The 25,738-nt window shown below is 43.2% G+C and overlaps 1 protein-coding gene across 1 annotated transcript in view; it reads left to right on the plus strand.

The window, feature by feature from the left end:
* Positions 1–3,784: 3,784 nt before the first annotated feature.
* Positions 3,785–25,738, plus strand: part of ATXN10 (ataxin 10) — a 153,310-nt gene continuing 131,356 nt past the window's right edge. Inside the window, exon 1 of the mRNA XM_068560526.1 lies at positions 3,785–4,088. Coding sequence (XP_068416627.1) covers positions 3,973–4,088 — 116 coding nt within the window. The 5' untranslated portion in view covers positions 3,785–3,972. The remainder of the gene's footprint in view (positions 4,089–25,738) is intronic.

Below are 25,738 nucleotides of genomic sequence, written 5' to 3' on the forward strand. Positions count from 1 at the left end.
AAAAAAAAAATAGGCTTAAAAAGGTGGTTACTTGTCCAAAGTCAGGTGCTAAGAGATGAAAGCAGAATTCACATCATCCAAGTTTGTCTGATTCCAGAGCTCACGTTCTTTACCAGAGGTTGGCAAACCTTTCCTGTGAAAAGCCAAATAGTTAATATTTTAGACTTTGTAGGCCTACAGTCTCTGTCACGACTGCTCAACTCTGCCACTGTAGCATCAGAGAGGCCATAGGCAGTATGTAAACGAATGAGTGTGACAGTTTCCAGTAAAATTTATGAAAATAGATAGTGGGAAAGATTTGGCTTGCAGGCTGTAGTTTGCTGATCACTGCTCTTAACAATTACACTATTCTGTTATTTTTTCCTTTGATCTCCAAAGTTTTCAGTTCCACAAATATTTATAGCATTGCTTCTAAGCACAAGGCATTGAACTTGGTCCTGAACAGGATGAGGAAGATAAAGTCCCTGCCTTGAGGAATCTCAGATTCGAAAGACAGTACATAAACACGTCTATAGTAGAAGGCTGATTCTGCAAAGTTAGTGCCAAAGAGAGCTGTGGGCTGACTCCGGCATCTAACAAACATGATGTTTCGGTGGAGGAGCTGATATATGGCATAAGCTTTCTAGTGAGAGAATCATAGGCAGAGATGGTAAGGAGAAGGTTTCAGAGAGAGGAGCCAACACAAGCAAGAATGTTTCTCTCCCCCGTAGCTCATCTTTTGTTCTCTTTACCAGCATTCACCTTCATTGCCAAAACCATATGCACTTTGGTCCAAATCTTTTTGCCTTGCACCTCACCTACTTTCTCCCTTGCTTTTCTTTTTCCCCCATTTCTTTTTCCTTTCTTTTTTATTTACTTATTTTCACTTCTTGATTATTGAATCATTGCTGATGCAACTCTTCTGCAGTGGGCTGAGTACAAGAACATATCACAAATTTCATCTGAAGTTTAATTCACATACTTCTACGTGGTGGCACGTTCATCCTAAGGCATGATTATGTAACATTTAAAAAATGCCATTTAGCCCAAGTGAAATATTAACTTAGTTCTGTCAGTTCAGCCAAGGTTGAAATCCTCTAGTCAATTCCAGGCAGTCAATAACACCCCACAGTTTGACCAATTGAATATCCTTTTGTTTCTTATACTCACCCATACTTCTAGTCTGTCCTGTTAATGTCTCTATTTCTCTTTTAATCTTCTTTATAAATTTTTTCTTCCTCTCTTGCGTCTTTCCTCTTTCCTGTACTTTTTGAATTGTTGACCTTCTTCTGGAGGCATGTTATTTCCTTTCTCCTTTCTGAAAATATATTTTAAAAATATCTTTTGTTCATTAATTTAACTGACATTTACTGAGCAATTACCACATAGCCGGCCCTTTTCTAGATACTGGAGATACAAAAGTTAAAAAAAAAAAAAAAGGACAAAAATCTTTGTCCGCATGGAGCTTAAACATTCTGGCAGTACACAAAATAAAGTAACAATAAATAAATAGGTAAGTAAAGGATATGATATAGAAACTGTTAAGGGCTATGGAGAAAAAGTCCTGAGGATCCGGAATTTGGGTGGTGTGTTACAGTTTTAAAGATTGATAAGGGAAACCCATTAAGAGGTCTTTTGAACAGATGAAGGAAGTAAGCCACACAAGTATCTGCTGGGAGAGCATTGAAGGTGTTCCATGCAAAAGGAACAGCATGTGCAAAATCCTGAGGCAGGAGGGTACATCCCCAAGTGGAGTACAAGGAGGGCAGGGTGGCTGAAGCTCAATGGATGAGGAAGAGGCTAGTAGATGTGATCAGAGTGGGGGGAGGAGGAAGGACGTGCCCTATTTAGGGACTCTTCCATTGGAAGAACTTTGGTTCTTGCTCTGAGTGAAATGGAAATCCTTTAGAGGGTTTTGAGCAAAGTGAAATGTTGACTTATAGTATTTTTAAAGGATCTAGAATGTAGGGAGGCAAGAGAAGAAGCAAAGAGAGCAGTCAGGTTCATACTCCAATATTCCAGGTAATGAATTTGAATATTATGGGACATGTTTTCTGGAAGAATCAGAGTAGTTACTTTTGTTTTACAATTAAGGATAGAAAACTAAGGGGTAAGATGTTTTTTTCTTAATTAGTTAATTAATTAATTAATTCTTGGCTGTGTTAGGTCTTCGTTGCTGTGCGCAGGCTTTCTCTAGTTGCAGTGAGCAGGGGCTACTCTTCATTGCGGTCCGTGGGCTTCTCATTGTCGTGGCTTCTCTTGTTGCGGAGCATGGGCTCTAGGTGTGCAGGCTTCAGTAGTCGTGGCACGTGGGCTCAGTAGTCGTGGCAAATGGGCTTAGTTGCTCCGCAGCATGTGGCATCTTCCTGGGCCAGGGCTCGAACCCTTGTCCCTTTCATTGGCAGGCGGATTCTTAACCACGGCGCCACCAGGGAAGCCCAAGGGGTAAGGTCTTGATTGGTGACAGTACGTTTTACTATCCCCTGTTCTTCAGGGAAAAATTGGGAGATTTTGCCCTGCTAGTTTAAGGATTGTTAAACATTTTGAATGGTCTTGAGCACTGCTAGGCGATCTAATGTCTGGCACATAGTAGGTACATAGAAATACTTGTGGAATGAATGAATATGTAGTCAGTTAAATGGGTAAGGCTGAATTACAATATCAGGTGACTTGCTTGTTCATGTTTCAGCTCTCCTGCATACTCTAGTGGTGTTTACTGGGTCTTTAAATTGTACTTAGCAAAGAACGTCAAAAGCGCTACGTTATAAACACACACCTACTCTTCAAATAAAAATGTAGAGGGTACTATTTACATATTTTAAGTGGTCCCATAGCAGTTTGTGTAGTCCTCGATCATAGCAGTAATCAGCTGTATTCAATTATGTTTGCCTGTCTCTCTCTCAATAGTCTTTGAGTTTCTTCAGGGTTGGGATCCTCTCTTATTGATAGTTACACAGGCGTCCCTCTGTATCCATGAGTTCCACATCCGTGGATACAGAGGGCCAACTATGGGACTTGAGCATCCACGAATTTTGGTGTCCATGGGAGATCCTGGACCAATCCCACACAGATACCGGGGACCACCGTTTGCCCAGCACCTGGCATGGGGCTTGGCAACAATGCCTGTTGAAAGGACATATACATGATATGATAAAGCGTGGTGGAAAGAAAACATGTGAGTTACCAACACCCCAGAGAAGCCTTGTCTGATTCCTATAAAATATACTCATTTCCCTTAGAAAAACACAATTCTTACCCTACCTATGTAGAATTTAGCTCCTTGACATCTAATTGTATATAAAGCCCTCGATGAGCTGGAACAACGTATTCTCACCCCAAGCAGGCCTGGTAAATGAACTGTTATCGTCAGTAAATGATCAATACGAATTGGGACTTGAGCTTCCAGGGTCTGAGACTTGCAAGCTGGAGACAGACTGCTCCGGTTCCGAGTGGGTCGGTGTGGGCACTGATCAACCCACCCAACCGCAGGATCCAGGTCTTCAGCCTTTTCCGCCGGGGGAGCCTCTGCAGGACTCCCCACCCTTCCTCATACCCCTCCCGTGGAGACCCCCCTCTGCCCGCACCTCCCCCTTCAGGGCGCCCCCTTCCCGGTGCCCCCTCCGGACTTCTCCTCTGGGATCCTCCACCCTCCTGACTTCCCCGCCCCCTCAAACACAACTTCCGCCCGCGCCCCTTCCCCACAGGCCGAACTTCCGGCCGGCGCCCCCTCCCTGCAGGCGGGACTTCCGCCCGCGCCCCCTCCCCTCGCCGAGCCGTCGCGTCCTCCAGCCCGAGGCGAGCCGGGGCGCGTGCTCTCGCGCTCTCCCTCCCTGGCCACGGGCTGCAGCGGCGCAGAGGCGGCGGCGGCGGCGGCGGCGGCGGCGGCGGCGTCCGGAGGCTGCGGGCGCGCTCCTCCCCCTTCTGCCTTCCCTCCTGCTCCTCCTCCTGCTGCTCCTCATCGTCGCCCGCTCGGCCCGAGCTGCGAGCGGCAAGATGGCGGCGCCCAGGCCGCCGCCCGGCAGGCTGTCCGGTGTCATGGTGCCCGCGCCCATCCAGGACCTGGAGGCTCTCCGCGCGCTGACGGCGCTCTTCAAAGAGCAGCGGAATCGGTAACGGCCCGGGCGGCGCGAGCGTCGGGGGCGGCCTGGTGGGGCTGCGGGAGCGGGGCGGGGGCGCGGCAGCTGGGGAGCGGGCCGCCCCCTCCTCCCGGGACGGCCGCGGGGTGGCGGCCTCCGCGATGCGCCCGAGGGGCCTCGGGCCGCCGAGGCCAGACCCGCGTCCTCCCACGCCCGGTCCCCGAGGTGCCCCGGGGGGCTGACACCTGTTCCCTGCCCGTCAGTACAGGTGTGAAGCCGGGTGCAGGAAGGGGGACCGAGCCAAGTGAGCCCTTGGCCGTCTGCTGCCTGTTTGGTTAGTTGAGTCGCGTTGATGGCGCCCCTGTAACGGGAACAGACCGACAGGCCGCCGGAGTCAGCATACGTGCTGGTGGGGGAGAGACACGTTACAGATGTGCAAGGTGGGAGGTGGCGTCACTCCATTCGGCCTGTCAGCTCAGGCTTTGCATCCCCAGTGGTGGCCGCGCTTTGTGGAGAGGCCACTTCAATCCTCCCTCTGCCATTGAAGGGCCAGATGGCCATTGTCAAAGGTGCCCAGGAGTCTGACAGACCTGGATTTGGTTCCTGGCCCTACAAGCTGTGCGTGCGTTATTGTGCAGTTTTTCCAAGCCTTAAGATTTCTTGCCTAACAATGGGAATATAATACATGACTTCACTTCTGAATTGTACAGAGGAATAAATGAAATAAAGCATGTGAAAATATAAAGTATGTGATGCCCTCAGTCAGTGCCTGTTTGATTTTGTTCTAGTCTTCTCTGGGCCTCAGTTTCCACGTCTGTTTAATAGGAATAATGTTGGACAGTACCTTTCTGGGGACATTGCTTGTCAGGATTAAATGAGATAATGCATATTAAATCCTTAGCACATACCTGACACATAGCACTAAGTAAATGCTAGCTGATACTATCCTTTAACACATTTATGGATGGTCCCCCATGTGCCAGGTTTTGCACTAGGTGATGAAGTTGAAAAATAAAATGTCTTCTCCTGGAAAGTCCTGTTCTGGGGAACCAGCAGATAGTAAAGAGTAGAGGGAGTGTAGAAGTCCTAGAGGTCCCTTTGATCTGAGCACTTCTGCTGCCTTAAATCACAATAAGAAGTGTTGAGCAATTGAAAGAGTGCTAAGAGCCCAGGGCACTGCTCCTTGGGATTTTTGGGAGATATGTTCATTGATATGACACTCTGGGAGATGTGTTGAATGAGTTACTGCTTGGGCATATCTATACCATGACGGACCGTCCTTTTAGTCAGTAATCAGTCATCAACATTTATTAAGCACCTACTCTGAAACAGGTTCTTTTCTAGAGGCTGAAGGTGCAGAGATGAATGTGATACCCCCCTTTTTTCAAGCATGTTGGAGTAATTGCTGTGTAAACAAATTGTAATGGGGGGTCTAGACAAGAAGAGGTAGTGGCACGGAGGGATCTGCGGACCTCATGGATAGATTGGTGGGCCAGGAAAGGTTTTCAATTACTTAGGCTTCATGGCTTACAGATGAGAGGGCTAATTAGAAAGAACAGTATGTGCAAAGGGACTGTGTGCTGATTTTGCACAGTTTCTGAGTGGTTTAAATGAGATAACACAGGTAAGGTGTATGGTACAGAGGAGATGCTCAAACATCAGGTCTCTCTTTATAACCTGGAGGATAAAATCCAAGACCCCGAGCCAGTTTACAAGACCTTTCTCAACTCTGTCCCTTGTGAGGGGAACCATTGAAGGTTCTTTCAAGGGCATGGCATGGCAAGATCTGTATATTAGAAAGATCTCTGACTGCCATTGTTGGGGATACATTAGGGTGAGGGTAGAGGCAGGGGACTTTTAAGAAGTTGATGCAGAAGCCCAAGTGAAAGAGAAAAGTGCCTGAATTCATTTAGGGTATTGTCTATGGGGGTGGGTAGGGTAAATATTGAAAAATATTTATAAGATTGAATAGACAAGACTCAGGGACCAATTGGATTGTTGGGGAAGAATGAGGAAGTGAAGATGCATCCCATATTTGATTTGAGTTTTTCCTGGGGCTGGCAGGAAGTTTGTCCTAATTCCAGGCGGAGTTTGAAGACCAGGAAAGGTGAACTGATGTGCAGGTCTTGGGATAGGGAGGCATATAGTTGTGTGGTGGGGCAGAGAGCCCTTGATGAGAGTTTGTGAGATCCGGCTTCTGGTCCTGATTCTGCCACTACTTCTTTGTGTGTCTTTGGGCAAATCACTAGTTGCCCCTCACAGAAACTCATGGGGTGTCCAGAGTCCAGCTGCTCTGAGAGGATCCATCCAATGTCGATGGACCCAGAAGGAGGATGGACCGAGGTGTTAGGAGTTGGATGGGATGTAAAGTGAAGCAAAATGAGGCCTCAGAGTAGCAAATAGAAAAACACCGGACAAAGCAAAAACATACTGAGGAAAGTAAGAAAGTAATTGATGGAACAAAAGAATTCCTCTCCCCTTGAGTGTGGGCTGAACTTAGTGACTTATTTGTAAATAATAGACATGGGGGAAATGACAGTGTGTGACTTTTGAGACACAAAAGGCCGTGCAGCTTCCCCTTTGCTTTCTCTCTTGGATCACTCACTCTGACAAAGCCAGCTGCCATGTTGTGAGGACACTCAAGCGTCCATGTAGAGAGATCTGTGTGGTGAGGAACTGAGGCCTCCTGCCAGCAGCCATGTGATGACCATCGGGGAAGTGGATCCTCTCAGTCCCAGTCAAGCCCACAGCCATGTGTGCAGGCTCACGAGAGACTCTGACCTGTGTGAGACCATAAATGTGATTGTTTTAAACGGCTCAGTTTGGGGGTAGTTTGTTATATATATTGGTATATAGATCATGAATATACCAATCTAAAATTTTCGTCCTCTGGATTAAACCCATATTCTAAAGCCCACTCCTTGAATAGTGTCTTAACCACTAAAATCTGTAAAAAAAAATTGCTCATGGTCATAAAATATCAGTACTAAGAGGCTATTCAGTTATTTCTCCTTTGTGGAAAGTAGTTCTTTTTACTGATTGTTTTAAATTTGTTTTATACCTTTTTAATGTACGTATCTGCATTTTTAACATTTAACAAGTGGTTTTTCTTGCTGTGCTCCGAGTCTTTACAAGTCATGCTAGGTTCTTTCTGGGACATAGTAAGATGTAAATACATTAAGAATTCTGTTTTCAGCCTTTTCCTGGAGGTTTTATTTTCCAACCCTTTAGTTACCCTTATGATGTATTTCTTCATCATTTGTCTTTATGATGTATGGAGACCCCTCTATTAAAGTGTAGAGCCAGGTGAGATTGGTTGTCGTACTCTATACCTCCACTGTCCGTGCAGCCACTCGTGACATGTGGCTATTTAAATTAATTAGCAATAAGTAAAATTAATAATTCCATTCCTTGTACCAGCCACATTTGAAGTACTCGGTAGGCAGTCACGTGTGGCTGGTGGTTACCTTATTGGACCGTGCAGATACAGAATTTTTCCATCACCACAGTAAGTTCTGTTGAGTAATGCTACTCTCTGTTTTTTTCTGTAGGGAAGATTATGTTCTGGTTCTTGAGTATTCATGAAACAGTGTAACATTTGGATACTGCTTTCTGTAAATTCTTCTCATGCTGAAACTGATACCTCATTGCTCTTCCATCTGATAAGCTTCTTGAATAAAGTGAATGTATCACATTCCCTGTATCCCTAGCATCTAGCATACAGTCTGATAATTGCAGGTGCTTAACAAATTGCTGCTGTTTGTATAAGTGATTACTCATGGTGCGTGCGTAGTCTTTTTTTCTTCCATGTTCATGTAGATAATAATTTTTTTAAGCTTTTCTCAGTGTGGCTACTTTTTTCTTGTTAACCTATGTTTAGTCAAAATTATTTTTCTGATTACTTCCTTCACGGCCTTGTATATCCTATATAATAGTGCAGATACTTCCCTCCATACTTTGGGACCCCTTTACCTTATAAAGTATTTTCCCTTTTTTAAAGAAAGAACGTATTAGATTCTAACATATTTACTATGTAATTATTAATAATGGTTTCTTATTTGTTCTCTGTCTCCTTCCAGAATGAAGGCCTATGAGGACAGAGATGGTTGGCTTTTTTGTAATTATCCTGTTTGGATAATGCTTCTTGAATTGGGTGTCTTTGAACAGTTTAGGAAATTGTCAGCCAGTGTTTCGTCAAATACTGCTTCTCTCCTGTTCTTTCCTTTCCTTCAAGGACTGTAATTACACATATGTTAAACCTTTCATTGTATTTTATATGTCTCAAAGCCTCCTTTCTGTATTTCCCATTCTCTCTGAGCTTTGGTTTGAAATTTTTCTGCTAATCTGCCTTCTAGTTCTCTATTCCTTTTTTCTGCTATGTCTAATCTGCTATCATCTATTGTGTTCTTAGTTTCAGGTATTGTATTTTTGAGTTATTGTATTGCAGAATTTCTGTTTGATTTTTTTAAATGGATTACTCTGTTGAAATTCATTTTGTCATTTACCTTCTTAAGCATATTAATTATAGTTTTTGTTTTAGAGAATGTGCCTGATAACTGTCTATTGTCATTTTCTGTCTTCTTGTGTTTAGTCATTTGGTCCTATCTTTTATTGAGTGCTGAATGTTGTGTAAGGAGTGTTAAGCCCATTTCCAAAATATTTGCAAACTCTCAACCAAAGTCAATCTAAAAATTATTTATTTCAACAAATGGTGGTGGTAGAACAACTTGATAATCTAATTGGAATAAAATGAACTTTGACCCATTCCTTGGACCATTCACAAAAAATATTTCAACATGGATTGTAGACCTAAACATAAAAGCTAAAACTATAAAATGTTTAGAAGATGGGAGAATATCTTTGTGATCTTGTGTGTAGGCAGACATTTCTTATCCAGGACACAGATAACATTAACCTTGCAAGAAAAAATTGATTATCAAGCTAGACTTTATCAAAATTTTAAAAACTTCTGCTCACCAAAAGACACCATTAAGAAAATGAAAAAGGCAAGCCATAGACTGAAAATATTTGCAATACATATATCTGACAAAGAACTTGCTTTGGAATATATAAAAGTGCTCCTGCAACTCAATAATAAAAAGACAATCCAATTAAAAAATTGGTCATAAAAATCTGTGCTTTACAAAGGAAGATTATATAAATGGCCAGCAAACACATGATAAAGTACTCAACATCATTAATCATCAAGAAAATGCATATTAAAACAATGAGACACCACTCTACGCTCGTTAGGATGGCTGTTACCAAAAAATGGAAAATAAGTGTTGGTGAGGATGTGGAGAATTTGGAACCCTTGTACATTGCTGGTGGGAATGTGAAATGGTTCAGCCACTATGGAAAACAGTTTGGTGGCACCTCAAAAAGCTAAACACAGAATATGACCCAGCAGTTCCACTCTTAGGTGTGTACGTACCCAAGAGAGTTGAAAGCAGGGACTCAAACAGATACTTTTATGCCAGTGTTCATTGAGGTATTATTCACAGTAGTCAAGAGATGGAAACAACCTAAGTGTCCATCAGCAGATGAATGGATAAACAAAATGTGGTATGTACCTACAGTGGAATATTATTTAGCCATAAAAAGGAGTAAAGTACCGATACATGCTATAATGTGGGTGAACCTTGAACACATTCTAAGTGAAAGAAGCCAGGCATAAAAGGACAAATATTGTAAGATTCCACCTCTATGAAGTACTTAGAATTGGCAAATTCACAGAGACAGAAAGGAGATTAGAGATTACCAGGGGTTGGTGGGGGGAGTTATTGTTTAATGGTTACAGAGTTTGTTTGGGGTCTCAGAAAAGTTTTGGAATTAGTGGTGATGGTTGTACAACATTATGAATATAATTAAAGCCGCTGAATTCTACACTTAAAGATGGTCAGAATGGCAAATTTTATGTTACATATCTGTTTTACCACAATTAAAAAAGTTAATAATGTAATATACCAAAATCCATCAAATTATGTAGTTTAAATGAGTGAATTGTATGCTTTGTTAATTATATCTCAATAAAGCTGTTATAAACAAGTAAAACCATAATGAGATACCTCTGCATACTCATTAGAATTGCTAGGATTAGAATGACTGACAGTACCAAATTTTGGCAAGGATGTGGAGCAACTGGAACTCTCGTACATTGCTGGTGGGAGTGTAAATGGTGCAACTGCTTTGGGAAACATTTTGGCAGTTTTTTATAAAGTTAAATGTACCCTTGCCTATGACCCTAGGTATTTACCCTAGAACATATGTTCACAAAAGGCTTGTAAAAGAAGGTTTATAGCAGCTCTATTGGTAATAGCCAAATACTGGAACCAACTCGAATGTCCGTCAATGGGAGAATGGCTAAAACTGCCCGGTAATTGAAATGAATGAACCACCAGTATACACAACAACATGGACGAATCTCAAAACGTACTGAATGCAAGAAGCTAGACAAAGAGTACATACTGTATGACTCTATGAAGTTCTACAATTGGCAAAACTAATCTTGTCTGTATCGCTAATTGGCAATACAGACATGAACAGTGGTTGTCAAAGGAGGTTGGGGGTTGACTGGGAAGGAGCATGAGGGAATTTTCTGGAGTAAAGGAAATGTGCTCTATCTAGATGGGTATTGGTTGCCTGGATTTGACACAACTCGTTAAACACTAATGATCTGTGTAATTCACTGTATGTAAGTTATATCTGTTTTCTGTGTGTAAAATTATTGTCCTTCTCCTTGCCACCCCCAGAAGAACTTACTTGAGCTAAATCTCAGACTTGGTGGTAAAACAATGTTTGTGAATTGTAAAATTTGCTCTAAGAAAAGAAAGGTTTATCTAATGTTCTTCATACAGTTAGAGTGAGTCGGGCTTTGTTCTACATTTTCATCTATGCCGGACAGTGCTCTCTGTTTCCAGAGCCTGAGATGAGCTGAAGTGACTGATGTGTGAGTGCATGAAATGCTTGAAACCAAATGTAGAAAGAAATGGAAGTCATCCTGGAAGGAAAAGGGAAGTAATGTGGCGCTGGAAATTTCACCTCATTGTCCACTGAAAATTGCAGTGTGAGGGTGCTTTTGGAATCTTGCGTTGCAGGCATAGCCGTAGTGTGATATCATCCTACTGCTGTGGAACCTGAGATCTCCTTCCTCCCGGGTAGGAGTGGGATTTGCCTCGGCTTTTTGTGACCTGTGAATAATGCAGGGGCTGTTTTGCAGAGTGACTGAAATTGTTTTGTTTTCTAAACAATTTGAGTTCGGGGAGCTTCTTCCTCTCCCCATTGAAATGTGTCAGCATGAAATATTGATATCTTTTTGGACTCAGTGGGTTTCAGGGGAAAAAGACTTTTGTAAGGCATAGGTCTAGTTTCAAATCTAAGTACTGCAACATACTAGCTGCATGAACTGCAAATATTTTTAACTTCTCTGAGCCTCAGTCCTACCCTGGTAGGACGGGTATTATAATAATGCCTACCTTGTAGGGTTGATGTGGGTATTAGGGGGTGCTGGATGTCGAGTCTGGAATGGTGCCTGGCACGTAGTTGATGCCAGCAAACACCACTATTATTATTGCCGGCTCTAGTCAGAATCAGGAGTGAAAAGAAGTGAAAAGTGTGGTAATTCTTGAATTTTTTTCATATTTTAAAATAGTGCTTGTAAAATTTTTAATTTCATCTCAATTCCATGATCAAGTTCTTGTTTTAATAGGCTTTGGAACTGCCTCTGGAACTTTAGAATAAGGAATAGATTTAATAACTCAAGTCAGTGGAAGAAGATTGGTTTTTCAGATCCAAAAGATGTAGGCAGTAACTTCTTACAAAATCTTAATTCCTTGGTAGAAAGGTCTTTTAGCGATATTAGATAATTTTAAAAAGTTATAGAATTTCCAATAAAAAAGTGAGTACTTGACAGTAACTTACATTGTGACATGAGCAGAGGAATTTAGATGATTTTGCGTGGAGTGACTGTGCTTTCTTTAGGAGCTGACATTTTAGAAAACCATACTTGTGTACTCTAAGGAAAAAGGAAATTGAAGCTTTCCGTTAACTTTCAATCTAGTGTTTTTGTTGGTTTGTTTGCTTATTTTTAAACTCTTGTCAAGTCAAAACCCACAAATATATAATAATGTTAATGCCTTTATGGAGGACGATATAACAGATAATCTAACAAGTACCCATGTATTTCACTTGAAAAATCAACAAATGTTACAATTTTGTCTTGTTCTCTCAAAATCCAAAACATTACTGATATTGTTAATGTCCTCGGTATTAGAACAAATAACCCCACAAGTTAGCAGCTTGAAGCCACAGGCATTTATTGTTTCACACAGTTTATTAGGGTCCGGGAGCTGCTATCTGGGAGCTGCTTATTTAGCTGGGTGGATCTGGCTTGGGGTCTTGCGCGAGGCTGCAGTCAAGCCGTGGGCCAGGTCTGTGGCCTCCCGAAGGCCTCACTGGGGTGGGAGGTCGGGGTTCCATGCTCACACGAGTGGCTCTGGGCAGAAAGCTCCAGTTCCTCACCACGTGGAGCCCTCCCTAGGGCTGCTCGTGCCTCGGCAGCCGGCTTGTTCGAAAGCGAGTGATCCAAGAGAGCCCGCTCAAGATGGGAGCTGAGGTGCCTTTATCATCTTGGAAAGGACATACCTTACTACTGCGTGTTCTAAGGGTCACACAGAAGGGCGTGAATGCCCAGAGGTGAGAGTGGTGGGTAGGGCTCTTTGTTTCACTTTCCAGTCTCATTCCTCTCTCCCTTGTACGTGTTATACTGTATGTTTTATGCTGTACACTCTGCAGTTTGCATCTTTAATTTTTGCTCTGTTTTCGAGTGTTATCAGTTTTTATACATAGAGAGCTAGATCATTAACTTCAACTGCTGTAGAGTGTTCCTTCATAAGCTTACATCATAATTTACCTACCTTTTTTCTTACTGATGGGTATTGGATTTGTCCTGAAGTTTTGGTAATTCAAACAGTACTGCAGAGACCATCTTTACACATGTCTCCTTGTATACCTGAGCCTTTGGATTTTTTTTTTCCCCAAAGCAGAATTTGAGGTAGGGACTTGGGTGAAGTACCCAGCAGTCAGGAGTGTGGGACGAGGGGAAGCTAGGTGTGGAAGGGGGAACAGCCAATGTAGGGATGCCGTATTGAGTGGTGACTGTTGTAGGCAGCTGGAGCTCAACCCCACTGGGTGTCCCTGAGGGCTGCACCTCCAAATTATCTGTGCACAGGGCTGGGTGATTTATCTATTCACCTGTTGCCCACTGGTTGAGAATTGCCCCTGGGGTTGTTATCTAGATGGACCAAGGCTGTGCGGTGAGGGACACCGTGAACATTTGTTACGGCATGCTCTTCTTCTGAGACCTCCTCTTGCCTGATACTGTTCACTCAGTCGCGGGCTCTTGGAGGCTATAGCTGTTTGGAATCTAAAAGGAAAGACCTGGACAGGAGTGTTAGTGCAGTAAGTTCAGTCCCCACTGCTGAAGACTGTCCTGAGGCCGTAATTGGATAATCATCTCCCTGCTCCAGCTTCCAGTCTAGACTTCCCTGACTTTCCCCCAGCACTGTAGCTGGGCTGTGATGCCGAGGGGGCTGAGCCCTTGGTTGCCTCTCTCCTGTCAGTCTGTGGTTGCTGCAGCTGCCTGTTTGTGGCTATCCCTAGACATGGAAGTACCAAGAGACAGCCCATTGAACCCCTGAGTTCCAGATTACTCCTCCCGGTGCCCAGCTTGTAGTAGCAACTCTTCCTGATAATCAGGGTGGGTTTCTCCTGCCAGTGTAGTCACTCTTCTTTGCATGCTGGTTCACCGGCTTGAGAATCTCAAAGTGATCATTCTGTGGATCTAGTTTAAGATACACTAGATCCTTTTCTGTGCTCCCTGATGGAGACGTTCTTTGTCTTGGCCCTAGGGCTTAGTCCAGCACAGTCTAGAGTTGCGGGGTTGGGAAGCACAAATTCTGCAGGTATGTCATTGGGAGTGGTGAGGAAAGGGACCAGTTTTTCTTAGGGTTAGATTTTCTCTTTGAACTTATAGTTTGCTGGCTCACCTTGAGAAATTTGTTACATTTTCTCCCTTTCTGGGCTAACTCCTCCTTGTATAATGATGTTGCGTTTTCTTCCACCTATTTCCCCAATGACCCCAGCCTAAGATCAGGTTTTCCTGCTATTGGTGATTTGTGTCATAGTGATATTGGGATATCGTGTGTCTGGTCACTAAGCTAGCCAGCATCTTGGACCGGGTTCTATCTCTGAAGCTCTCTTGGCTTTGTCCTGACGTTGGAGGCGCACAGCTTTGCAGGTAACCCATACATAGGGCTGCACTGAGTCCAGCTTTTTCTCTCTCTGCAGATGCAGGGGAGTCCTGTCCTAACACTGACTTTTACGTAGTGACTCTGATCGCCACAAGGTGTAGGCGGCTTTTGGTTCTCGTCATCCTGCCAGAGTTGAATTGCAGATGACCTTAGGCCATTCTGAAATGTTCCACTCTGGTTTTAGACCTGATTATAGCCAAGTGTTTCCCGTCAGTTTCTGGTGTGTGGAGATATTCACCTTGTTTTAAAGTTGGGCTCTATATTTATAATTTTTAGAAATAAACATATGATTACCGTGTCTGGAATGGAGGGGAGATGTTTAAAGTGTGAACTCCTTTCTCACTGCACTTTCATTTCATAATGCAATAGACTTTTATATGTGTTTCCCCTGACTTGGTTGTGACTTTGCTGTGGGCAGGGTCTGTCTTCTTTATGGTATCTTCTAGCATAGTGCCCGGTCCATTGTGAGTGCTTAATATATGTTGAACTGAATAAACAGTGAAGAGCCAATGGCTGTAATAAAGAAAGTCACTTAGCACTGACAGCCAGTCAGTAATGACTGCTCTGATTGCTCGAAAGCTATTAATTCGATTTACCGTGTTAGTTATTTACTTGTTTAATTACCTCACATATGCTGTGTACCATGCTCTGTGTTTAGTGATGCAACTCTAGTTGGTACAGTGTAAGTAACTATTTCTAGCTCACTTCAAACCACTAAAGGGGGAATAGCTCAAATGCTGTAATGTTAAACTTGTAACTTCATTCCTTTCCTCCTACACACACTCCTAATTTTCTCTCAGGTTTTAATGACCATTTCAACCCCTACTGAAAGCCTTTTTGACCTATGTGCTTCTGTCCTATGTTCCCCTTTCCTCTTTCAAGGAACTTCACTAGAGTATTGTGATCACTTAGTCACCTCCCAGTCCCACTAGAATGAGAACAATCTGAGGGCAGGATTCTTCTTACTTACCTCTGTATTTTCAGTACCTGCTAGCACATCATGAGCACTTGGTTGTATTTTTATTATTTCCTTAGATTATTTAATTTTCTGGGGTCATTAGATATAAAGTGAGAGCACAGAGGAAAGACTCTAGTAAGAGGTATAAAAAATTATCAAATAATGACAGATGATGATGATTTCAAGAGGTAGAAAATGTTTTGGTGTTCCTCATTGCTCGCATCAGTATGTTGACTAACTTTCATAAGGAAAGGGAATATTGAGCACTTCAGAGGTCAGCATAGTGCAGAACTCAAAATTAACCTATCATCTGCATGTACACACATTCACATAGCTTTTCCCCAAACATTGCTGAGCCTCTGACCAACAAGAGTCTTTGGCTGCACCAAAAACAAAAACAAAACGGGCTTCCCTGGTGGTGCAGCAGTTAAGAATCCACCTGCCAATGCAGGGGACACGAGTTCGAGCCCTGGTCCGGGAAGATCCCACATGCCACGGAGCAACTAAGCCCATGCGCCACAACTACTGAGCCTGTGCTCTAGAGCCCGCGAGCCACAACTACTGGCCTGTGTGCCACAACGACTGAAGCCCGCGCGCCTAGAGCCCGTGCTCCCAACAAGAGAAGCCAGCGCAATGAGAAGCCCGCGCGCAGCAACGAAGACCCAACGCAGCCAAAAATAAATAAATAAATAAATAAATAAATAAATAAATAAAAAAAAAGAGTTGGAGAGGAAGGTCATTATTAAAAAAAAAAAAGAAACGAAACAATCCCCCCCCAAAAGAAACCCACACCACTTGTCAGCTTAGCAAAGGACGCCATATGCTGTCTTGACTCAACCATGATTCAGATCAGCTGTGTTGAGAGAGAACCTCAATTACGCTACACTATAAAAAGAACTTCGTAGAGTGTGGTGACAGTTTCCTTTATTTTTACCTGTGCCATGAGCTGGAATACCACACAGAACTACTTGGTAAGGTGTTCTGACTCAGCTTCAAAATACCAATGTGGTCAGTGTGAGCCACCCTGCACATCCAATTATCTTAAATGGACAAAGTAGACAGGAAGAAGTTTGAGCCAGCAAATCAAAATAAATAAGGTTAGAATTGTGACCAACCATGCCCGCAGAGGAGAGTTTCTCAGCTCTTTCGTTCTTCCAGTCTTTTGTAGTGGTCCCTGGACCCGAGGGTGTGGTCACTGGACTGTGGGCAAGGACACTCATTCAAAGACCAAGGAACCCTGGGGCTCACTCTAGGCTGAGTCAACCTCTCTGACGGCCACAAGCCCAGAGAAGTCACATTAGAGGTAAGAGGACGATTTGTAAGCTAGGGATATGCTCACGGTAGCCGTGGAGATTTTATATATAGTGCTTAGTTAAGTGCCGTGGAGATTTTATATATAGTGCTTAGTTAAGTGCCGGGCACGGAATAAGCACAGTTTAAGTGTTAGTGGCTATCTTCCTCATTGAGAATATTATAAAACTCGATCAAAAGACACTAAAGAAAACATAAATGGTTATACCATTACATGATAGGAAACTGCAATAACGTAGAGACATCAGTTCTCTCCAAGTTGACCTGTGGTTTCAATGCCATTCAAAATAAAATCTCAACGGGGTTTTTGCTAGACATTCACAAGCTGACTTTCTAATTAAAATGGGAAACTCCTAGGTTTTCTGTTACTCTCTGACTCCCTTAAGGCTTTGTATGGATCCTTTTCTGACTCCTCAGCTTTTAAAACCCTTCCCGTGTGCAAAATTCCCTATGTCCTCAACCTCTCTGAATATTCCTTTCATCTTCTTGATCTAGGTGAAATACGGCTCACTTCTAAGGACAAACCTTTCCCAGAAGGTCCTCAAAGTGGGCTGTTTTCTTCTATATCCAGTGTACTGCTTGGCTTGAAGGTGTGTAGGTGTGAAGGTGATTGTCATTGCTGCTTTCAGAACTTTTTCCTCCAAAACCCCTCCAACTTTTCATCTCATGCCATCAGAGTATACCTCATGGATAATCTCTTCTGCTATTAAAAGATCTGTTGGTCCCTCTATGTCGTTCCTTAAAGAATTTAGCTCTAGTTCACTGTTAACTCTGCATTACTTCTGCTGTCTTAAATCTTGGTTAGTTTAGTTTTTACATAGATTATCCTTTCATTACCCTGGCCTTTTATTTCTTGACTTTTTCTCCTTCAGAGAACTTGGACACCCCCTTCCTCCCATCTCACCACACATTGCCACGTGCTACCCAGGCCTTATGATTAACCATGGCTGCATTCCCTCCACAATCTTAATTCCAAGAGTCCCACTCTGGCTGCCTGTTGGATCCTGTCTCTCCGGGTCCCCTGTTCCAACGAGTCTTCAACCCCACCAGGACCCACAGTCTGTTGGTCCTACTCCTTCCTATTCAGTGTGCCTTTGGTTCCTTATGTTCACATTTCCCTTCTTAAATCCAGTTTAGATCTAAGGATCAGTAATAAAGCATTTCCTTGTATACTTTCTCATTTCCCTTGCCTCTTCTCCTAACTTTGTCATACTTTCCTGGTAAAACTTCAGCTCTAGTTAAATCCAGCTTGCTGTTTCCTTTGTGTCTGCACCCAAATAACTGAATGAGGATGGAGAAAAACTTACAGCCATACTGATTGGTCTTTCTGTAAGTGGATGATCACTGACCTTGGGTAGGCATTTAGTTCTGCCCGGCAGTCCTTCTATTTCCCTAGTCCATTTAATTCTCCTGCTTTCCTAGTTAACTGCTTTATGCCTTTTGCTCTCCCTAAGTCTCCGTTGCCTCTCCCTCATCCTCAATCTCAGTTTCCTATTTTTCTGAAAAAATCGGGGCGACCAGAAGATAATTTCCAGGAACTCCCACTACCCTCTCTACCCCCTACTTGTATCTGTCCCCATAATTTGCCTTCCCTCTGTTAACTGTTGGTGAACTGCCTTGCTTCAGATGCCAGCCCCCCTCAGGTCTCCACTAAATTCCGCTCCCTTTTGCATACGTTGCTCCAACAATTCTCTTCCCCCCCCCTTTCTTAAATCATCAGTTTTACCTTTTCTGTTAGATTGTTCTCATCAGTTTATAGATCTGCTGTAATTTTTCCCATCCTAAGAAAAATCTCTCCCCCATTTCCCTGATTTTTCTCTGCTCCCATTTATAATAAAGCTTCTCTAAAGAGTTTTTTATATTCACCTACTACAATTTCTCTTTTCTCTTGAACCCATTCCACATTGCCAAGTCCATTGGTCTTCATCTTAAATCCTTATCTTACTGGATTTAAGATAAATCTTAAAATCTTAAATCTTACTGGATAAATCCTTATCAGCTGCAGTTGATGTAGTTCATCACTTCTTTCTCCTTGAGACACCTTCTTCATTTGGCTTCTAGAACAACAGCCCCTTCGGATTCTCCTCTCTTGTTGGCTTTTCTCTCTGAGGTCCAGAGCTCAGTCCTCAGGCCTCTCCTCCCCACCTACCTGTACTCTCCTGGCAATTGCATTCAGCCTTGGGGTTTTACTACTTTACATTTGATGGTAACTCTAGCAGTTTTCTTTAGCTGGACTTTTCTCCTGATCTCCAAACTTGTATGTTCATCTGCCTACTCCACATTTCCACTTGTATTTCTAGTAAGTACCTCAAATGTAACAAATCTCCATCTGAACTCCGGATTCCCCCCATCTCCATATATCTTTACAACAGTCTCCTCCAACTCAGTAAACAGCAGATACATCTGTCCATTTATTGCTCAGGCCAAGGTTTGGAGCCATCCTTGGCTCCCCCTTCTCAGATAACCCTCATAATAATTTATCATCAAGTCTTATTGGCTCCATCTTCAGAATATATTCAGAATCTGGTCCGTGTTTATTATGTCTGCCTCTGCCACTCTTTTCCAAGAACAGTGTCCTGACTGATCTCCTGTTGTCTTTTCTTTCTCCTGCTATGATCAGTTCTTTACAGAATAGCCAGGGGGATCCTTTCAAAGTGAAAGTCAGGTGATGTCACTCCTCTGCTCAGAACCCTCCCTGGGTTCACATCAGGAGCGGCGGTTCTTTCAGTGGCGTACAGAGCCTGTATCTTGCCCCTGAGTCACTGGATGCTTCCACCAAGCCCCCTGCTGTTCCTGTGATGCCTTTGCCTGCCATCCAAGCTCTTCTCACAGGAAGGGGCATAGTTTGCTTCCTCACCTTCTTCAGTTCTTTGCTCAAATACCACTTTTTAAATAAGGTCTTACATACAAAAATCTTTCTCTACCTAAGACTATAAAGACATTCTCCATATATTTTCTTCCAGAGTTTCATAGTTTTGCCTAACATGTATTCCTAAATCCATCTGGAGTTACTTTTAGTAGGATTCTACATAAGGCTCCAATTTGTTTTTTTCTCATCGGATTGATAGTTGTCCCAGCACCTCTTCTGGAACGGCCGGCCTTCACCTGGGACCTTTAGTGCCAGCGCTGTCATTTGCCAGCTTTCTCTGTGTGCACGGTTCTCTTCTGGACACTGTCCACTTCTGCGCATTTCACTTCGCTTCGCTTCCTTTGCTTGGTATAATGCGTTTGAGATTCTCTTCGTTCTGATGAGAGACGAATTTTGACTGTGGTGAGGACATTGGGGAAGAGGGAAGCATGTGACTTTTCGGGGTGGGGGGAGAGGACTGATATATTTGGAACCCTTTAAAGCTGGTATCGCCAAACAATGATCTGTGGGCCAAATCTGACTTACCACCTGTTTTTTGGTTTTTGGTTTTTAATTAATTTATTTATTTATGGCTGTGTTGGGTCTTCGTTTCTGTGCGAGCGCTTTCTCTAGTTGTGGCAAGCGGGGGCCACTCCTCATTGCGGTGCGCGGGCCTCTCACTATCGCGGCCTCTCTTGTTGCGGAGCACAGGCTCCAGATGCGCAGGCTCAGTAATTGTGGCTCACGGGCCTAGTTGCTCCGCGGCATGTGGGATCTTCCCAGACCAGGGCTCGAACCCGTGTCCCCTGCACTGGCAGGCAGATTCTCAACCACTGCGCCACCAGGGAAGCCCCACCTGTTTTTTTTGTTTGTTTTTTTTGTTTTGTTTTAAAATGGCCTTTGAGTTAAGAATGATTTTTATATTTTAAATGGTAGGGGAAAACAAATGAACAAAATTTCATGACGCATGAAAATTATATGAACTTTAAATTTCAGTGTCCATAAAAAGAGTTTACTAGAACACAGCTGTGTTCATTCGTTTGGATGTTGTCTGTGGCTGCTTTTGCCCTGCAGCAGCAGAGAAGTTGTGACAGAGGTTGTCAGGTCCTCAAAGCCTAAAATATTTACTCTCTGGCTCTTTACAGAAGAAGTTTGCCAACCCTGCAACCCTGTCTCGGGGAGTTGTCTCAGCTTGAGTGTCCTGGATGTGACAGAAGAGGGGAAGAGAGTATATAAAGGAGAGTTTTGAGGTCTGCAGAGATGAATTTCAAACTTTTGCCCAGGCTCTTTCTGATAGGAGATAGAAATGTTTTTATTTTCTGTTTTTGTTCGTCTAACGCAGTCAAATCAGTAAGGGGTTTATGGTTTTAAATAACAACCAATGATTGTTATTTTAATCCCTGAACTTGTGTGTATTCTAATAGTTTTTCTCAGTGACAGTGGTTAAACGACTCTAAACCACATGTGTCAATTTTTAATTAAATGTCAGGTATTAGAATGAATCTTTTCACCAGGATGTAAGTCTTAGTCGTAGTGTTAAATGACGAACAGTTAGTCTCCTTTTCAGAAGGAGGTCCCGCCTGATGAATTGACTGTAAGATGTGAGTACGGATGGTATGTTGGGCCTATCTAACCTGTGCTGTAATCACCGGTAGTTTTCTTTAATTTTATTCAAACAGGACTTGTCAAGATTAAACCTGTTCAAACTTGAAGGAAGTGAAATTCTACCTTTTGTATAATTCAAAGGCTGTTTTTGTTCTGTAATGTAACATTTCATTTATAAGTTGTCTTCAGGGTATACATTCATTCCTATGTAAAAGGAATGTCTAATGGTTGAATTTTAATTGTCCTTCTAAGTACTTTCGGCCTTCTGTGAATGAAGTAGCTAAGCTTCTTAAAGTCTTTGTGAATATTTTGTGTTAGTTTGGTTAAAGCAGAAATGACAGCAATTTTTATTATTAGTAACGTTTGTAATATACAAGCGATTGACTGATCTTTACTGGTTATTTCACTGTCGTTAATCATTACACATACTTAGCTGTGCCGTCTTGACAGTGAACATGGAATTTGCAGACAGAGTACATTAGGACTCCTTTGGATCTGTAATGCCAAATAGCTTTCTTTCAAGACTGTGGAGAAGGTAAAGAGGTACAGAAGAGAGTTAAATGTTTTCATAGTAGTTACTGTTAATGAAAAGCTTTTTTTGTCCTCATCTCATGAAAGTTGTTAATTTATTATATTGTATTAAAATATGGTGAATAAAATCTGTAGATATTATATGGCTCTAGAGGAAAAGTTTTTTTTTTTTCCTTTCACCCTTTATAGAGGGGTGGGGTATACAATATATCTAAGAAATAGTCTCTGCTTTCAAGAAATTTAAAATGTAGTTAATTGAGTTACAACCCCTCACCTCTCCCTCCCCCTTTAAGCTTACCCATTCAGTGGGTAAGCTTATCATTCAGTGGGGAAGGAGAAATTAGATGTTTCTTAAATACCAATTATAAGATATCAACATCTTAAGATATGACCATTTTTTTTCAAATTTTTGGGTCCAGGATGTGTGAATTTCTTAATGGGAATGGACGAGTTGAGCTAGTTCCTCAGTGTTTCCCTTTTTCCAGTTGCTGCTGCAAAGTACACTGATTTCACTGCTCCCATCAGGCCTGGCGCCTGGCTCAGGGCACATGCTCAGTAAGTGGGTTACATGACAAGTCTGTGGAGCAGTTAGATCCCGCTCTGAATATGTGAATAGTCTCATCACCGTTTTAAACTTGAATTGGACAAATGCAATTAGTGAATGCAGGTCTGGGCCCTAGAGATACAGAAAAAAATAAGGTAGTCTCTATTTTTCTGGGATTTATAGTCTAGCTGGGGTGATAGACCGCCTCAGTGAATGTAATCTGACGTGGGTAAGTGCTGTTCCGTTCTGTGGACCGAGCTCCAGGGCCGCATAGAGATGGGATGCGGCTCCCCTGAGTACTCTGAGTAGCAGCGGAGTCTCACCAGGGCTGTGAGTTTTCAGAGGCCTGAAAGGAGCCCCCAGGTTCTTCCAGGCAGAGGCTTGGGTGGGGGTGGTGTGAGAGGGATTCTGGGGGAGGGCATACATGTGAACAGACCCAGAGGATTGCCAGTGCTTGCTGGTTTCAGGAATCCATGGGGAGGACAAATGACAGTGATCACAATCCCAATTCATTTTCTCCTTATACCGCGTGTGTGAACTGTTGTATGCTGGGTAGACGCTGCTGTGATTACTCTTTAGTAGCTGTTAATAGTTATTTGTGGGACTTCCCTGGTGGTCCAGGGGGTAAGACTCCTCGCTCCCAATGCAAGGGGGCCTGGGTTCAATCCCTGGTTGGGGAACTAGATCCCACATGCATGCTGCAACTAAGAGCCCACATGCCACAATTAAAGATCCTGCATGCTGCAGTGAAGATTCCGCGTGCTGCAACTAAGACCTGGCACAGCCTAAATAAATAAATATTAAAAAAAAAATAGTTATTTGTGTTTCAGGAATCTTTTGCTTGGCCGTAGTTCAGGTAAACATTTTTCTTTTGGTTAAAAGTGTAATGAAGGAGAAAGGCATGGTGTATATGTGACAAATTAACATGTAACATTGGAAATTATTTAGGGTGGTTCATGAACTTACTAATTGTTCTATGGTTGGAATATCAGTTACCCAGTTTTCCTAAGAACAGTGCTGTTATTTTGTGTTGTCTATTATAGTTTGATTTCAAAGCTTTTGCTGTGCTAGATACCAGTTTTGAGTGAAGCAGAGGTTAAGATTTCAAAGAGTGACATCAGAGAAGACCATTCACAGTAGGAAGGTGGTGCCCATGAGAGAGGGAGCTTGTGAAGGACCCGCTGAAAGAAATCATACTGGCTTCTTTACCCCGGGTATAAACACACATTTCTTAGTCATCGTAGGAGAAAAAAAAAAAAGAGGCTTTATTGTAGATGATTCGAGTGCTAGAGCTCTACTTTTATTTGACTATAAGATTAAGTAATAAATGTCATCAAAACTTTATGCAGGTGGGGCAGATAGAAGTAATTAGGTTTATTCTTTGTTGTAGAAATCATGATCACTCTTAGCATTCTTAAGAATGTTTTAAACCCGTGGGTACTTTCTTAGCGTGTTAATAGTGCCTGCACTATATTTAGTATCATTCGAGCCCAGAGCACGCCTCCCCCAAATAAGCCTCAGTGGCATATTGATTTTTTTTGAATTAAAGTTACTTAAGAAAGAGCCAGTGCAAGAGGGACGCTCTGACCCTCCTCTCTGTTGAAAGCAGGCAATAAATCTCCGTGTGAGAGGTACCCTCCCTGCATCTGGAGTCAGAAGGACACCCTTATCCCCAGAGGTGAATTTGGGGCCAAGAAGCCTATATAAACAAACCTTGTTTCCTCTTTAATGTACTACCCCAAGTCCAGACTCTCCTTAGATTCTTCACTAACTAAGCACCCAAAGCCTAAGTTTCTTTGTTCTGTCAATTCCTCAGAAATTTAGTGTTTCTTTGTCTAAAAAGTATAAAAGCCACCTGCTGTGGCCCACTTTTTAGGTCCCATTTCTATGAGACCTCCATGCACGCGAATTAAAATTTCTTTTTCTCCTGCGTGTCTGTCAATTTTATTATTAGTCCAGTGGCAAGAGCTCTAGGGGTAGAGTGGGAATTGCCTTCTCCCCAGCAGCACCCACTTCTCCTTAAAGCTGTCGTGAGAGTGTTAGTGAATCTTCTTTTTGTCATATGGTCACTGAAAGTGGCTTACACACTGCATTGTTTCATACAGTTTCTGAGGCGGGGCTAATGCTGCACCTTTGAACTTTCACTTTTTTATTTGGTCGCTTAATGGCTGCGACCCTGAGTCAAAGCTTCGTGATCCCCATTTAGAGCGGGCCGACGGGGGGAGGTGGGGCAGATTATTTTATGCACCATTTCCCAATTTTTAATTGATTAATTTATATTCTGCCTCTTTCCAAAAACAAATCTGACGTGCCTTAAAAAACAAATACAGTTAGATAAAGTAAAGGTAAGGGAGGAAATTGGAGGGCAGGGAAAAGCCAGAAATGAGGTTAGTACTCAGAAGTAATGCTGAGGGATTCATAGTGTTAAAGATGGGTCGTGGGTTTGACTCCAGGCTTCTTAAAGGCAAAGACAGAGGAGAACGTGATAAATCAAGTGATTTATATCATCCATCCTTAAGATAAAAAGGCGACACTTGGAGTACAAGTATTTATGGTCCTGAAGCTCGCGGAGGGAGTGTCTCCCGGGCCCCCCCCCCCCCCCCCCCCAGCAAGCACAGCCGCTTGGGGCGCTTCAGTGGCCGTGCTTCTGGGGAAATGCGCAGCTCCCCGGTGGTCTGGCTTCATTTCATCCGGGGGTGAAATGTAGGGTGCTGGGATTCCACAGTGCGACCACAGGGAGAAAATTCCTATGGTCAGGACTAATCTGTAAGAGTCTCTTCAGTTGTCTAACAGCAATTTTTCTTCTGACATTAAAGCGGATTCTTGTTTCTTCAGGGGATTCATGGAATGAGGAAATGGGCTTGCATTTAGGTGCCGTGCTGCAGACAGAAATCCTTCCCTTCATAGCTGTGGAGTGAGAGCCAGTGCGGGCAGTGGGCCTGGCGTGAGAGGCCGTGGGAACTGCGGGGCCCGGTGGGGGGGCGGGGTGAACAGCCACAGGTTCATCCCCCGCCCTGGGCACACACGCTCCCCGGAAGCGAGCTCGCTCTGTCTCTCTGTCCGTCTCCCTCTGCTTCTGTCTGTCTCCTTCCCTCCTTCCCGCTCCCCCGGCTCCCCATCTTTGTGGCTGAACATGTGTAAGCTCAGAGCACTGCTTCTGGCTCCTCTATCTAAGAATGGGTAGTGTCTCTGCCCCCCAGGCAGTCCTTCATGAGGATCCTTTCTCATAACTTTACTTCAGGTACACACTGGGTGACAGAGGACATGGTTATATTCTCTGTCTAGAACGTGAGATGCAGATATTCTGGTTTGACTCAGGGCAGACCCATAACCATAAACAGTCACCTTAAACGGGGGTTCGGGTTGTCGTGGGAGTGGAAATCCGACTGTTTCAGTTGGAATTGTGGCTCCAAAAGTTATTAGCTGAGGGATGTGGGCAAGTTACATAGACTCTTCTCTGTCTCTGGTGTCTTGTCTTTAAAATGGAGAGGACAGTATTGGCTTCATAAGGTTAATGCAAAGATTAAATGAGATAATACAGGGACAGGCTGATAAGAGCAGTGCCTTGGCGAAGTG

This window comes from Eschrichtius robustus, chromosome 13 (genome assembly GCF_028021215.1).
Source record: "Eschrichtius robustus isolate mEscRob2 chromosome 13, mEscRob2.pri, whole genome shotgun sequence".
NCBI lineage: Eukaryota > Metazoa > Chordata > Mammalia > Artiodactyla > Eschrichtiidae > Eschrichtius > Eschrichtius robustus.